Here is a 17,469-nt window from a genome sequence, read left to right as displayed (position 1 = left end):
TTTTGCAAAGGCTTTTGATACTGTTAATCATGTTATCTTTAACAAACTCCAGTGCTCTGGAATAGGGGAGCATGCTTTAAACTGGTTTCATTCCTACCTATCAGGTAGATCCCAACATGTGTCCATCTCAGGCTCTAACTCCAATCCCCTCGGATATCACCTGTAGTGACCCACAAGGCTCTGTTCTGGGGCCCCTACTCTTCTCAGTGTTCATCAGTGATCTTCCTACAGCTTGTAAGGGAGCTTCAACAGACATGTATGCGGATGACAGTCTTATATGCACCCAGCCCTAGCCTCTCCGAGCTTGAACACATACTTCAATCTGACTTTGAGACTTGAAAATTGGATTTCCCAAAACAAACTGTTTTTAAACACTGGCAAGACTATAATGGTATTTGGGACCAAGGCTACATTTTTAAGGCTTCCAATGACTGAGCTCCAGATCAGAACCAACACTAACACCACCCTAACTCCTGTTACTAGTTTTAAATACTTGGGAATATGTGGTTTGACTCCCGTTTAACATTCAGGATGCACATTGATACCCTGACAACCAAAACCTAAGCCAAACTAGGTATACTTTATAGGAACAAATCCTCCCTAAATCTGCTGGTCAGAAAGCGTACCACACAGCAGATGCTAGTGCCAATTATCTACTATGGGGACATAGTATATGGCTCGGCACCCCAAACCCACCTTAGCAAACTTGACACCCTCTACAATTGGATATGCTTTTTTGTTCTCCAATACCACTACAACACACATCAATGCGAAATGCTCAAATAACAAGATTGGACATCACTTGAATCTAGGCGCAATGTTCATTTTTCCTGTCTTGCCCTCCAATACTTTCTGGGCAAGCTACCCGTCTATCTGAACAAGCTCCTCACCCCTACCACATGCAGCACCTATCACCTGAGATCAGACTCCAAAAGACTGTTCATGGTCCCAAGGCTCAACAAAGTATCCGGCCGCTCCTCCTTCTCTTACCGTGCACCCCAAAACTGGAACAACCTACTGGAGACTCTCACAGCCACCACCAGTCTAAGTTCTTTCAAAACTAAAGCTGTCTCACATTTTAATCTTGTCTGTAACTGTTACATACACCTATAATATATATTATCTTTAACTGTGCATGCAATGTGTTGTATATAATGTATACCCTGTTCACTTATGTAACCATGTAATATTTGTCATCTTAACTCTATGCCCAGGACATAGTTGAAAACGAGAGGTAACTCTCAATGTACAGGAGGGCCCCGGGCATGCAGTGGGTTCCGTTCTAAGGGCCCGCCGCAAAGCGAAAATCGGCGGAAAGCAGAACCGGCGATTTTCGGTGTGTGCGCATGCAAAGACAGGCAATTTGCCCTTTTACGCATGCGCAACCTTGGAAAAAAAACCATTCTGCGCATGCACGACCTCGGACCGGCCCGTTCTGCGCATGCATGACCTTGGACCGTTCTGCGCATGCGCACACATGGCGGACCCCATTTCAGTACCACCGTATCTCCGAAATGCAGGGCCTTGCTGTATTACTTCCTGGTAAAACATTTTATAAATTATAAACTCACTGGACTACTTAGCTAAAAAGTATGAAGCGTTAAAAAATGTAAAACACAAACCTGGGCATAAAGTAAAAGTTTTGTTTTTGACCACATACATGTTGCTTAGTGACACCATATCAGCGTTTCCCATCTATGGTGCAACGTCACCGAAGGGGGCCTGAAATAATCTGTACAGTTCGCCTGGTGAAAAGGACTATTTTTGTGTCACTGAAAAGATTAGGACATATTTTCAACAACAAAAAAGGGGGGGGGAATTCATCACAACTACATTTCTGAGCCCTGCCAATATAACACCAACTGTAAACGTGAAATGTACCTGCAATTAGCCATTTAATTTCTAAACAGCCAACTTTAACTAGTCAAAATGACAAAGCACTTCAGAAATTGGAGTAAAAATACTAGTTAGGAGGTTTCTTGTGGATGAAAAAAAGGTTGGGAAACTGAGCTCTCTATCCTATAGTCCTGTTATCAGCTGCCCTTGGGTACACGAAAACAAGTCATAAGCAAGACCCCCCACCCCCCGACACAGCTGTCTCATGCCAGACGTATTTATTTTTATTTATAAAATGTTTTACCAGGAATGTTATACATTGAGAGTTACCTCTCGTTTTCAAGTATGTCCTGCGCATAGAGTTATGATGACAAATAATATATGGTTAATACTTGGGTACAAATAGAGTTACATAAGTGAACAGGGTATACATTATATACATATTACGTATGAGCACACGTAAAAAAATAATCAGTGTTTGTATTATATATTTAGGTGTATTATATATAAAAAATAAGCAAATACAACTTGTAGGCTCTGTTTACAGCCAGTAGGACCAGAAACACATTAAGTAGTAACGTATATCAATATACAAAGCAATACTAATCTCGGTCACACCGATGACAGCTGAGGGAAATCGAATCGCCACCTTTTTAAAAAGGTCAGTAAGTAACCTGGGAGGTCCCATGTTTCCCTCAGTGGGGATGTGGGCCGTCATATACACGTCTGAAGAAATATGGTGACTGGGCCACGTCGACTTGTTTTATTAATATTATCCTCTTTAATTATTATTTTTCCATTAAAGCTGTAGGCCGTTGCTTTTAAATTGTAGACTGGCGCCTGCTATACAGTATTATTCGTGTGTGTGAGAAAGTACAAATATCTAACACCCCTGTAACAGCGACACAAAACGCGTCGGGAAAAGACTAAGGCCTCGGGCATGAGCGCTGACCCGTGCTGAGGCGCGCTGCTGCTCGGCACTGAGCCCCTGCAGCCGCAATGAGAGCGGCTTTAGCAGGGGCTCGCGCACGCACCCGCTTTCCCTCAGCCTCAGCGCGCCTCCGCCCGGCTCCATTCACCCTGGACGCCGCTGAGTGGGCGGCCCTTGCCACAGTTACTTACATATATAGATATATACGCTCGCGCACACACGCTCAGCGGCGCTCATGTAAACAAAAAATCTAACTTCCCAGTGCGCTCAATGTCGCCCCCCCCCCCTTCACGCGCGTAAATGACAGGACACCCGGCGCTCAGCGCCAGCGGGGACTCAGCCTCAGACAGACAACTAGATAGAAAATCGTTGGTTAAGGGGGGTAGAGGGGGTGTCCAAAAGGTTTAGCACATATGTCCACTTAGCCTTTTACTAAATCCTAACTTGGTGAGATATAAAAAATATATTATATATATACACATATATATGTGTGTGTGTGTGTGTGTGTGTGTATATATATATACACACACACACACCTTAATTGTGAACTATACCATGACTTCGTGACACTTGACATGTAAAGGCAAGAACTGCACACTGCCCCAAGTACATATTATTTACATACTTTCTCCCCTGCTAAAAGTTTCCTCACTTCTTCCCCAAAGTTCCCGCACGGTGCAGATGGAGGCGGGGGAAAGGGAGGCTGTGACCCACATCCCTCAGCCGGGGTCCGCACACCGGCCACATACAACCTAGGGTACAGGGGGAGGAGGGGGGGGGACCTCTGCCTCCCACCCTCATCTGCTCTAACGGGCCCGCCTCTGCCTCCTACCCTCCATTCCTAGCTAATCCGGTTCCTTATATACCTGCTGCCGCCGTCTGCCTCGCGCCGGCTCCCCCCGCGCGCCTCCAACAGCCGAGGCTATTCAGACACCAACCGCCAAAAACTTCGAATACGAATACAGACGGATGAGGATCTGGAACAGGATAAAGACGCGAGCCCAAATTGAAACTCGCGTCACCGAGCCACCGTCGTCACACTGGGACACAGCTGCAGGGGGCGGGGCCTTAGAGCGCAGCGCACAAGGGGCGGGAAGACTGGCAGGGCGCGCGCAATGGACGCGTCTACGCGCTCGCTCCCTCCTTGAACACGTTTCATTTCCACTTTGTTTTGTTTTTATTGTGTTTTTTTGTTGTATTGATTTTTATAAAAGTAAACAGCATGAGTGTGTGTATTAATAAAATAATTCTAATACTCAATATATATCAGACTGTAATTCAAATAGCATTCATAAAATCATACCAGTCAATCCACTGGAATGTATTTATACATTTAATTGTAAAATATGTAACCTAAAGTACTACTTATGTATGTTATGTATAAATGTTTACACAAAATATAGCTTACTATAGAAATATATCTTTATATATAATACGATGCATATGTGGCTGTTCTTAAGTTATATGCATACCTAGCATGACAACATATTCGCATAAATATGGTTATAATGCTAAATACAGATTCATATGTAGTAATGTTATTGTTTATCCATTCAGTGTCAGGCAGAAATGTGGTCAAAATCACAGTGACCAACCTGTACAAACAGCTGTCAGGGAGATTTAGGAGAGGAAATAAAACTGATCCCTAACATCTTTCATTGACTTGCATTGGGACCAGACAGGGAGCTTTTATCCGAGGGAGAGTAGACATTATTTAAAAAAAAAAAAAAATGTCATCAAGTATGACAGAAGATCAGAGTGTGATTATGCTAACGTTCACCAAATACATCAGAGGTGCAATAAAAATACAGTTGTATTTAAATACAGCTGCAATTGCTATAAATTGCATATGAATGCAATGATGCATTTGAATGATGGATGCTGACAAAGTTAATACTACCGGAAGAAGTAAAGGCGCCTTCAACTAATAAAAATTGTGTTATTACTGTGGAAAAGAAAAAAAAGGCATTCAAATCATTATTTGTTTAAATATGTAATCTGTCCTAGGACCTAAATGAACGAAAAAAACTGTAACAAGCACTGCAAAGAATCCGGGCTGAAGGCGGGTTAAAATTTAGGTAAATTTATTCAGGCATGATGGCTCGAGACATGTAACAAAACCAGCATGTTCCTCTGACGCATTTCTTGCCCACAGGCACTTTATATAGTGCCGACAGGCACTTTTGATAAAAGTGCCTGTCGGCAAAAAACGCGCCAGAGGAACCTGCTGGTTTTGTTACATGTCTCGAGCCATCATACCTGAATAAATTTGCCTAAATTTGAACCCGCCTCCAGCCCGGATTCTTTGCAGTGCTTGTTCCCGTTTTCTTCGTTTGTGACCTTCTATCTCGGGAGAGATGCACGCCCTATGGGACGGACCTACCTTCAAGTAGTGAGTATACTACCCACAGTGCAGACTATTTTTCTCTTCTAAAGTGGCAAGTGTATATGTGCAGCTTCAAGTAACAGGAGGATTACATAGAAGGAGTGTAAGGGATTGCATTGCATATATAGGGATAGGCGCTTCTCTACTCATCGGGTAGCCATCCAGCCCCCCCCTTTTTTTTTCCCCTCCTCCACCCCCCACATGGATTTCATATATACTACCTGCTCTCATATACCACCAATTATAGTGCCACGGGACAGATACAAATAGGTAAACTTCATGGTCCGCCCTATCCATTTTTGATTGATCTGTTTATATGCTACATTGTCACACCACCTCTAGAAGAGTTCCGGTAGCACCCCGTTGGGAATTGTTCCCACCCCACACTAGGACCTAAATGAACCAGTTTCAATGACGCACACACTCCAACACTGGGCACATGAAAATAGGAACACTTTAGTTCCTCTGTGAACATGAAATACAGGAGTTTAAAATCAAGTGCAGACCTACTATTAAGTCACTGTAACATACAATTTATTGTATGCAAAGATCATTTTACCCACCCAAAAAAACACTTTGTTTCCAAGTGAGGGGATTTGTTTTTTTACATAGGCTTGAAGCATGGGGTCCCAGAACTGAACCATGTTGATTTCAGCTCCATGGATGCCCTGATTCCCAAGATACCTCCGTAGGGGGTGCCGGTAGCAGCTCTGGCTGGGTAGTGGGGGGATATAAAAATGGTGGCATAAATGTCCAGCGTCACACGGGCCAATAAGAAGCCGTGACATCATCCGTGTCTTCCTATTGGCCCATGTGACCAGGACCTTTAAACTACACAGAGACCTCCCACCCCCCCCCCCCTTCCTATGGAGGTATACTGGGGTCCCAAGAGCTAAAATCAATTGAGACCCCCCAGCTTCAAACCTATTAAGAAAGTTTTAAACATGTCACTTAGACTAGCTGCTTAAGGCATCGTTTATAGCAGGGATGCGCAAAGTGGGGGGCACACCCTCCTAGGTGGGGTGGGAGATTTTCCAGAGGGGGCGCAGCAGCTAAAGAGGTCCTCCGCTTTCCCCCAAGGGATTTAAATGAGTTGCCAGGGGACCGCACAAGGCCTCTGCAGCTTCTCTTACCTGGTCTTTGGTGACACGTCGCCATGGTAGTCCGGCGTCAAATGACGCAGCGGGGTCTTGTGATGTCATGCTACTATGGCAACGTGATATCACATGAGCCCGCTACGTCATTTGACACGGGAGTAGAGCAGGAGGGGGCGCGAGCTGGGAGGTGAGCAGGCAGGGGGCTGGAGGGTCAAAACTTTGCGCCCCCCTGGTTTATAGTACAGGTGCAGCTGTCGCTCGAGCGAGACCTGCACTCTGATGGGGAGACTTGGCCGTGATGTCACGAGGCTGGTTCACCCTCATTGACTGAACTGCTGACGTGACGCGGCCGTTGTGCGGAAAAACAAAATTATTTGTCGGCTCAAAATTCTGCCACGCCGTCGCTCTTCCTCGCTTCTCTGGTCGCGTACACTATAGCCGGCCCAAAAGAGGCACTGCATTTTGTTTGCGCCGTGTGCACCGTAGCGTGCACTATAATCGCGGCCTAGATGCACTGAATATCCTTCCCTTTGGCTGCACTAGCAGGCTCTAGCACAAGGATGTGCAAACTCGGGGGCGCGGCGGTTGCAGAGGCCCCGCGCTCCTCCCCATGGCATTTAAATTAAATGCCGGGGGATCACGTGAGGCTTCTGTAACCTGAACTTACCTTGATTCAGAATGCTGCTGAGAAACGTCACCATGGCAAAGTGGTGTCAAATGACGCCGTGAGGTAATGTGGCGTGACATCACGTGAACTCGTATCGTCATTTGACAACGGCACATGAAGTGAGGGGCGCGCGAGCACGGGGGGAGAAGGCATGGGGGGCGCAGCTCTAATAGTTTGCGCACCCCTGCTCTAGCACACCTTTTTGAGCCCAGCAGTGCATGAGCTTTTGAAACAAATTATCACAAATAGGAAAGTGTTGCAGTGTTCCCAGCAGGAGACTCTGAATGAGTTGAAAGCTGTAACAATAGACCAGTCATTTTCAACCGGCGGTTCCATGAGCACCCCTCGGGGGTTCCATGAGCACCCCTCAGGGGTTCCGCGGCCGCCAGGGGGGGGATAGCTGTGTAGCCCTGTGATGAAAATGGGCATAATCAGCGCATTAATGAAGGCAGTGTGCTCAGCTGGTTACCCCTATTTCGGATTGGGGATGAAGGGGTTAATTTTTCATGCACTGTACATGTCTTATTTTTCCCTCTGTCCCTTGTTGTCCCCATTTTGCAGGATTGTATGCGCTTGCAGTATAGTACATCCCAAGCACACACATATGAAAAATATAATTGTGAGATAAGGGGACGATGTATGATCAATAAAGTGTGTTTTTGCTGCAGGTTTTAAGAGACAAGCAGGAGGAAGGTTTTTTTTCTCCTGTCATTAAAATGCACACAAGAACCAAATGTTTTGACACCTATGAACTGGGTCACTTTCCTATGCAAGCTTCAAAGACCACATGCTGGGGGCAGTCCCGGTGAGTCTCAGGAAGTTTTGCATATGGAAGCCCCAGGGTCAGGAGGTGTGAAATTGGCCAGGATGGATGCTAAATAGGAAATCCTGTTGACCATTTGTGTTAGCTCATATCCTGAGTTCCCCCTTCCAGTCTGAGAGGGGCCAGCTAAAGAGGAGAGTGCACCTATGCTAAGTAGCCAAGGTGGCATTGTCACACATGCTCTGTGTGAACAGGAAATCCCTAGAGTGCCCACGCTCCAAACTGTGGACAAGTAGGGGATTGGGGAATGAGAACTTTCCCACAAGGGAGATTGGGTGGGTATGTTGGAGATAGGCTCTCAAACCCTATATACATGCCACCCAGGCTATCCCAGTTGTCTTTCGTTTTTCATTATACCATGTGAGCGGATTTCCAACACGCTTCTAATAGCGGATAAGAGCAGCAGCACATTCCTGGAACACAAAGAGTCTTATTACATCGGAACCAAGGACAAAACTCTGCGTTAGGACACTGTGATTGCTGGGGGTTATCTGATTAACCCCAACAGACCAGAAAAGACTTTGCACATTCACAGAAGGATTGGGCTGGCAATTTATGCACTTGCAAAAGGACTACATTTTAAAAGACAATCTTCTGATGCTTTGCACCTTTCTGGACATTATCCCCTGTTCCTCTACCAGTAAGTGTAATTATTAAGTGTATTCTGCAGTTGTCGTGTGTTTTCCTATCAAGGGAATAAATCTCAGTTTATTTTGCTCAACTTGTTCTGCTCAATTGGGATCCACAAAATATAAATTTGTTAATAAGTGCGTCCATCGTGACAAGCCCCCTTTCCCTCCTTGTCTAGGGTGACCACGTGTGATGCTGTTACCTGAGTGGCAAACAGGAGGCCTGATCCTCCGACACTAGGAGCCTGGGGTGTGTGTAATGAATATACTAACAGTGCCTCCACCTGGGAAGGATCCTCACACAGTGGGATAGCCTCTCCCAAGACAATACAGTCAGTAATTGCACACAAGGGTATATGTAACAGTATTTACTGAACAGTAACTTATAACAACAACTATGCAACATAACATCACATCACAGTATAATGAGCACCCCACCCAATACCACCAGTGAGTGTCTCAAAAGTACTTTGGGTGCTAGGCGCCAATACCCTGCTGTACCTTGCCCAGTGTTCAGCCCACTCAAAAGTGTAAGGAGTAGCGCTCTCCCGTGAACTATTGGTGCACTTATTGAGGTACCTGCCGTGTACTCCAGTACTCGGTGCAGCCGACTTTGGCCGTGCCTATAGTGCCATCGATGGCGACGGCAACACAGCGGGTGATGTCACCCGTCGCTGTCGCCACCGGCGAAAGTTATGTTTCGCTGGGCGGCGGCGGCGCAGGATTGCAGCAATTTGATTTGTTCAAGGGCCCTCACGTGACGCGACAGCCCTTGAAAAATCAAATTTTGCTGGCTTCCAGTTTCCGTGACGGCGAAGTCGCTCCGTCGCTTTGTCGCCGTCGCGCGCACTATAAGCGCACGTGGTGGCGGCAATGTATTTGTTTTCGGGCGACGTCGCGTCCCCGGCACTATAAGCGCGGCCTTAGAAATGAGGATCCGTCTGATCCAGCGACGTGGCCCTCAGCGATGGTGTCCGCCTCTGCGTTGGATGGACTCTGGTAGGAGGGTCTCACCTTTAAGAGTCTTTGTTAACACCGCGGTGGTCTGGTCCCAGACCACAGACTGTGATCACCACACGGCGTCTTCCTTGTGTCCCTGACACTATAGTAAAATGGGTAAGCATCTATCTAAGGGGCCTTCCCTACAGCAGTCACCCACTTCACGTGATTGGGACCTATCTGGGACCTAAGGGGAGTTTCTAGCCTAGTCTGAGTGCCACTGACACTCAGACCCTCCCTTCCCCTTGTCTGCCCTGGCTCCAACTAACAGTCCCCTTAACTGTCAGAATCCCAACTGTCAGAATCTCTCAGCCCTATTGGTTGCCTGGCAACATGTGGACTGCAGCCCCTGAGGCTGTTGGAACTTGCAATTCCCTTGCTGCTATACTCCTATGAAAAGTTATGGGGACAAACAGAGGACCAGGGGGACCCTGGCTATAGCTGGGACAACTATCCCGGCTGTCACAGGCCCAGGAAGCCCGGCGGCACCCCACGCAACAGTGACACGGTGGCTCCCTAGTGCAGCAGCAGCAGCCCAGTGATACTTCCTCTCCCTGCTGCTGTTGGCGCCGGAAGTCGCGTTCAACTTCTGGCTGACAGGAGGAGGGAGGGGACCGGCGCAGCACTGCAGGCTCAAAGAGGGGAAGTGTAAGAAAGAGGGGGGAAAGTGTGAGGGGGCAAGAGAGAGGGGTGTGAGAGGGAAAGAAGAGGGAGCAATTGTAAGGGGGCAAGAGAGAGGTGTGACAGCGTGAGGGGGAAAGAGAGGGGGAGAGTGTGAGGGGGCAAGAGAGGGAGGGAGAGTGTGAGGGGCAAGAGAGGGGGAGAGTGTGAGGGGCAAGAGAGGGGGAGAGTGTGAGGGGCAAGAGAGAGGGGGGAGAGTGAGAAGAGAAGCTGTAGTGTATGGGGGAACATGTATAGAAAGCGGGGGAGAGAGCGTAAGGGGGAGAGAGAGCATGAGGGAGTTAGTGTAAGGGGGAAAGAGAAAGGGTGAGTGTGAAAGAGGGGAAGTGTGTGTGTGTGTGTGTGTGTGTGTGTGTGTGTGTGTGTGTGTGTGTGTGTGTGTGTGTGTGTGTGTGTGTGTGTTGTGTGTGTGTGTGTGTGTGTGTGTGTGCGTTTGTGTGATGGGAGAGAGTGTGACGGGGCGAGAGAGAGAGGAGAGTGTGAGGGGAGAAGAGAGGAGTGTAATGGGGAAGAGGTGTAGAGATTGAGGGGGCGAGTGTAAGGGGAGAGAGCATAAGGGGGAGGGAGAGAGCCTGTGGGAGGGAGTTGTAGGGGGGAAGAGAGAGAGAGGGTGGAGTGTGGGAGGGGGGATAATGGCTGCTTGGATCCTAGTGCCCCCTCCTTGAGACCCCCTATATCACACTTTCACAGTCCCCACTTTGTATTCTTAAAAACACTTGTTTTGAGAATTATTGGTATCATGTTAGTGCAGGGGCGCATAGGGTTGCATTGTGGTGCGCTTCAGCATTTGATATTCTTCAGGAGTCTCATAGTTCTGGTAAAATAGGGAGTGAGCATGACCGTTAACTCCCCTACCAATGTCCACTGGCTCTGTGGCCACAATGTCTTCCAGAGTTAGATCGCCGTCTTCTTCTTTCTTCAGGGGACTGCATGTGCTAGCAACATACTCTTGGTCTGCCAGAAGGGCCATCATATCAGTGGGAGGGGAACACATTTGTGGGTCAAACTTTTGCAGAAAGTCACGCACACGCACACAAGTACAAACAACACACACAACAAAGCATTCACCAGTTTCGCTCCCAGGGATCCAAGCCATCCGCTAAGCCCCAAAGGATCCCAATTTCTATCTCCAGCTTTCCTCAATCTCTCCTGTATCTCTCCTATCTTCTCTAGATCTTATCTCTCTGGGGTGCAGCCTGTGGGGTGTGGTTTGTACATTGGGTTACATTGCACACAAGGCATGGGCTGTCATGATAAACATAATCTGTAACAAAATAAACAATTAGAACAATAACTGTGGAAATTAAAAAAAAGCAATAAAATTCTGCCAGTCGGTGCCAACAACGGGATCAGCATCTTTCCCTTGATCCTGGACTGGTACCGCTACAATTGTGAGATGACTAGGAAACAACTAAAAACAAGTAAAATAACGGCGCAAAGTTCGTATACTGATGACCTGATTTTTCCAGGACCTTTCTCCCACGATGGTTAGGGTTTATTATGCCCGTCTAGACACTTACTTGTAGTTTTTAGACAGTGCTGGTACAAACTTCACATGTGTGACGTGGATCCAGGAGGAGAGCTCTGCCACTTTTACCGCTGTATTGGTAGTGAGGAGTATTTCAAACCAAATCAACCAAGGAGAACACAAAACAGTATCTTCTGCATGAAGGCGACTGGGTACTGGTAAAGAATGTTCTACGCAAGAACTCTCTTCAACCCAGGTGAAAAGGTTCTTTCCACGTGGGTTGAAGAGAGTTCTTGCGTAGAACATTCTTTACCAATATCCAGTCGCCTTCATTCAGAAGATACTGTTTTGTGTTCTCCTTGGTTGATTAAGAGGCCTGCACCTGGGAGTGGAGAGACTTAAGCAATTTCATTAATTTTAAACAATACACGCTGATTAAGTCGTCTGTCAGAGCATGATTATACATTAATAACTCTAAGGTACCTGCGGTGACCATTGGTCTACCATTAGAATTTCATATAGTATTAATTTGGTTTTACCTTGTGGAGTACTCCTTATTGACATAAGCTCCAAGGGGAGCGTGTCTGACCATTATAATTTGGTATCAGCACAAATGTTACTGATTTTATTCTTTAGAACCCCATTGGTCCTTTCAACTTTTCCTGCACTCTGAGGGTGGTATGGACAATGCAGGTGGTAAATAATGCCTACAACCTTGGCCAACTCCTAAACTACAGCGGCAGTGAAATGTGTGCCTTGGACTGAAAAAATATATATATTTTCCATATCTGGGTATGAACTTATGTAACAGCTTTTTAGCTGCTGGGCATGCGTCTGCATACTAACAAGGGTATGCTTCAACCCATCCTGAAAACATACAAACCACTACCTGAACATATTGATAGTGTAGACTGCGTGGCATTTCTATAAAGTCAATCTGTAGATTGATAAAAAGAACCATATGGATACTTGATTTTACCTGAGCCAACAGGTAAAATAGAACAGAAATCGGCCCCCTGTGGGCCAATATCATGTGCAAACCATTCATTTCTGATAGGCAACAGCATCCCCCCTTTATAAGTATGGGACATGGGACAAACGATGGGCCATACGAATAATATAAGACGATAATAAAAAATGGTAAAACAGGTTTGTCATCAGGGCCATACCAGAATCCTTTTCATTGAGTGTAACTTCTTGTTATCCAAGCCTAGATAACAAAATCTGTTAACTGTTTGTAAAAAGATTGTAAATCAAGGGGCACTGTGACACTGGAATCCATGTCTGGCTCTGGTAACAGAGCATAAGCAGCGACATAAGTTCGTGATGCTTCTTGTTTAGCAGTCGCATCGGCAAATGCGTTACCCTTTGAAATCAAATCCTTGTTATCGGTATGTGCTGCCACTTTGATAATAGCTACAGCTTATGGTTAAAGTAAAGCCTGTAGTAGGTCTTTAACATATATGGCATTGGCAAAGGGGAACCTGCAGATGTAAAAAAAAAAAAACTGAAACCTTGGGTAGGAGATTTGCATTAAAACCTCATGCTGGAGGGCTCAGGTGCGACTGGAGGCTAATTAACATGGCCGCCATGGCTCTGTAGCTGCACGCAGCCCTTACCTCTCCCGGCCGGCAGAAAATCTGACCAGCGCGCCTTCCTGCTATTCCCCCCGGCCTCCCTGTGCTGCCATCGATCTGCCTGCACTGTTGTGGTGCGGAGGGGGGCTGAGAACAGCTGCTACAGCAGGATCGGAGCTGCCTGGATCTCTGCGTTCCAGCCTGCGTGTCGGCGAAATCCAAGATGGCCGCCGCAGGTTGGATTTAAAGGTATATCTCCCCCCAGGCACATAAATAAATAAAAAACACCAAAACACAAAAACTAACCAGCCTGAGTAACACACAAGCATATGCACCACAGAAAAGCTGAAAAACAGGGCTCTGAGTTGTATTCCAACACACTCTCTCCCCAGCCCTAATCTTCACAATAAAAAAAAAAAAAAAAGAAAAAAATATATATATATACAGCCACTGTGCAGAAAAACCTCCCCTGACGTTGGAGCTCCCCAATGCTTGGCTACCTACGATTAAAAAATAAAGAAATGAAGGCGCATGCGCGAAGGCTAAGGGAATGGATGCGTGAGTGAAGAGCTCCTTCCCCCTCGCCAGACTAGAAGCATTTAAAGTGCACTAAAACTAGCGTGAACGCCACAAAACGGGATTAAATCACGATAGGAGCATACAGAGATGCAAGCCAAAACAAAATCGGGCAAAACCAAGGCAGTTCTCACTACCTACTTTAATAAAACTGATCCGGCCCGCACCCACAGAATGGGACCCTCACCACCGCATGTCACTTCTGATTCTGAGGATGATCCGCCTATGGAACAATCTGAACTCCGGTCCACGGAAGCTATGACACGCAGGATCATGAGAGAGTTCTGTGATGAACTAAAATCTCACTTACACTCTGAACTCTCTGATCTTCGCAGAGACATTGCCGGAATTGGCGCCAGAACCGACGAAGTAGAGACGCGGCTAGATTCAACGATCAAAGCGGTCCGCAAAACTGAAAAAGTGACCACAAACTTGCAGGCACAAATAAATGAACTTGCGCTTAAACAAGAAGATGCCGAAAACCGCGATCGGCGCAACAACATCAGGGTGAGAGGAGTCCCTGAGGATTCCCCCCGGCCTCCCTGTGCTGCCATCGATCTGCCTGCACTGTTGTGGTGCGGAGGGGGGCTGAGAACAGCTGCTACAGCAGGATCGGAGCTGCCTGGATCTCTGCGTTCATATCTGGGTATGAACTTATGTAACAGCTTTTTAGCTGCTGGGCATGCGTCTGCATACTAACAAGGGTATGCTTCAACCCATCCTGAAAACATACAAACCACTACCTGAACATATTGATAGTGTAGACTGCGTGGCATTTCTATAAAGTCAATCTGTAGATTGATAAAAAGAACCATATGGATACTTGATTTTACCTGAGCCAACAGGTAAAATAGAACAGAAATCGGCCCCCTGTGGGCCAATATCATGTGCAAACCATTCATTTCTGATAGGCAACAGCATCCCCCCTTTATAAGTATGGGACATGGGACAAACGATGGGCCATACGAATAATATAAGACGATAATAAAAAATGGTAAAACAGGTTTGTCATCAGGGCCATACCAGAATCCTTTTCATTGAGTGTAACTTCTTGTTATCCAAGCCTAGATAACAAAATCTGTTAACTGTTTGTAAAAAGATTGTAAATCAAGGGGCACTGTGACACTGGAATCCATGTCTGGCTCTGGTAACAGAGCATAAGCAGCGACATAAGTTCGTGATGCTTCTTGTTTAGCAGTCGCATCGGCAAATGCGTTACCCTTTGAAATCAAATCCTTGTTATCGGTATGTGCTGCCACTTTGATAATAGCTACAGCTTATGGTTAAAGTAAAGCCTGTAGTAGGTCTTTAACATATATGGCATTGGCAAAGGGGAACCTGCAGATGTAAAAAAAAAAAAACTGAAACCTTGGGTAGGAGATTTGCATTAAACCTCATGCTGGAGGGCTCAGGTGCGACTGGAGGCTAATTAACATGGCCGCCATGGCTCTGTAGCTGCACGCAGCCCTTACCTCTCCCGGCCGGCAGAAAATCTGACCAGCGCGCCTTCCTGCTATTCCCCCCGGCCTCCCTGTGCTGCCATCGATCTGCCTGCACTGTTGTGGTGCGGAGGGGGGCTGAGAACAGCTGCTACAGCAGGATCGGAGCTGCCTGGATCTCTGCGTTCCAGCCTGCGTGTCGGCGAAATCCAAGATGGCCGCCGCAGGTTGGATTTAAAGGTATATCTCCCCCCAGGCACATAAATAAATAAAAAACACCAAAACACAAAAACTAACCAGCCTGAGTAACACACAAGCATATGCACCACAGAAAAGCTGAAAAACAGGGCTCTGAGTTGTATTCCAACACACTCTCTCCCCAGCCCTAATCTTCACAATAAAAAAAAAAAAAAAAGAAAAAAATATATATATATACAGCCACTGTGCAGAAAAACCTCCCCTGACGTTGGAGCTCCCCAATGCTTGGCTACCTACGATTAAAAAATAAAGAAATGAAGGCGCATGCGCGAAGGCTAAGGGAATGGATGCGTGAGTGAAGAGCTCCTTCCCCCTCGCCAGACTAGAAGCATTTAAAGTGCACTAAAACTAGCGTGAACGCCACAAAACGGGATTAAATCACGATAGGAGCATACAGAGATGCAAGCCAAAACAAAATCGGGCAAAACCAAGGCAGTTCTCACTACCTACTTTAATAAAACTGATCCGGCCCGCACCCACAGAATGGGACCCTCACCACCGCATGTCACTTCTGATTCTGAGGATGATCCGCCTATGGAACAATCTGAACTCCGGTCCACGGAAGCTATGACACGCAGGATCATGAGAGAGTTCTGTGATGAACTAAAATCTCACTTACACTCTGAACTCTCTGATCTTCGCAGAGACATTGCCGGAATTGGCGCCAGAACCGACGAAGTAGAGACGCGGCTAGATTCAACGATCAAAGCGGTCCGCAAAACTGAAAAAGTGACCACAAACTTGCAGGCACAAATAAATGAACTTGCGCTTAAACAAGAAGATGCCGAAAACCGCGATCGGCGCAACAACATCAGGGTGAGAGGAGTCCCTGAGGATTCCCCCCGGCCTCCCTGTGCTGCCATCGATCTGCCTGCACTGTTGTGGTGCGGAGGGGGGCTGAGAACAGCTGCTACAGCAGGATCGGAGCTGCCTGGATCTCTGCGTTCATATCTGGGTATGAACTTATGTAACAGCTTTTTAGCTGCTGGGCATGCGTCTGCATACTAACAAGGGTATGCTTCAACCCATCCTGAAAACATACAAACCACTACCTGAACATATTGATAGTGTAGACTGCGTGGCATTTCTATAAAGTCAATCTGTAGATTGATAAAAAGAACCATATGGATACTTGATTTTACCTGAGCCAACAGGTAAAATAGAACAGAAATCGGCCCCCTGTGGGCCAATATCATGTGCAAACCATTCATTTCTGATAGGCAACAGCATCCCCCCTTTATAAGTATGGGACATGGGACAAACGATGGGCCATACGAATAATATAAGACGATAATAAAAAATGGTAAAACAGGTTTGTCATCAGGGCCATACCAGAATCCTTTTCATTGAGTGTAACTTCTTGTTATCCAAGCCTAGATAACAAAATCTGTTAACTGTTTGTAAAAAGATTGTAAATCAAGGGGCACTGTGACACTGGAATCCATGTCTGGCTCTGGTAACAGAGCATAAGCAGCGACATAAGTTCGTGATGCTTCTTGTTTAGCAGTCGCATCGGCAAATGCGTTACCCTTTGAAATCAAATCCTTGTTATCGGTATGTGCTGCCACTTTGATAATAGCTACAGCTTATGGTTAAAGTAAAGCCTGTAGTAGGTCTTTAACATATATGGCATTGGCAAAGGGGAACCTGCAGATGTAAAAAAAAAAAAACTGAAACCTTGGGTAGGAGATTTGCATTAAACCTCATGCTGGAGGGCTCAGGTGCGACTGGAGGCTAATTAACATGGCCGCCATGGCTCTGTAGCTGCACGCAGCCCTTACCTCTCCCGGCCGGCAGAAAATCTGACCAGCGCGCCTTCCTGCTATTCCCCCCGGCCTCCCTGTGCTGCCATCGATCTGCCTGCACTGTTGTGGTGCGGAGGGGGGCTGAGAACAGCTGCTACAGCAGGATCGGAGCTGCCTGGATCTCTGCGTTCCAGCCTGCGTGTCGGCGAAATCCAAGATGGCCGCCGCAGGTTGGATTTAAAGGTATATCTCCCCCCAGGCACATAAATAAATAAAAAACACCAAAACACAAAAACTAACCAGCCTGAGTAACACACAAGCATATGCACCACAGAAAAGCTGAAAAACAGGGCTCTG

General features: G+C 46.6%; 1 protein-coding gene across 1 annotated transcript in view; it reads right to left on the bottom strand.

Moving 5' to 3' along the window:
• Window positions 1-17,469, bottom strand: part of CEP192 (centrosomal protein 192) — a 140,818-nt gene that overhangs the window by 81,661 nt on the left and 41,688 nt on the right. The window contains exons 10-11 of the mRNA XM_075588525.1: window positions 10,905-11,055; window positions 3,634-3,798 (exon numbers count right to left, since the gene is read on the bottom strand). Coding sequence (XP_075444640.1) covers window positions 3,634-3,798; window positions 10,905-11,055 — 316 coding nt within the window. The remainder of the gene's footprint in view (window positions 1-3,633; window positions 3,799-10,904; window positions 11,056-17,469) is intronic.

The sequence above is a fragment of the Ascaphus truei genome, chromosome 2 (genome assembly GCF_040206685.1).
Source record: "Ascaphus truei isolate aAscTru1 chromosome 2, aAscTru1.hap1, whole genome shotgun sequence".
Classification (NCBI taxonomy): Eukaryota; Metazoa; Chordata; class Amphibia; order Anura; family Ascaphidae; genus Ascaphus; species Ascaphus truei.
Note: the sequence above shows the minus strand (reverse complement) of the source record. Positions and strands in the feature narration are given on the sequence as shown.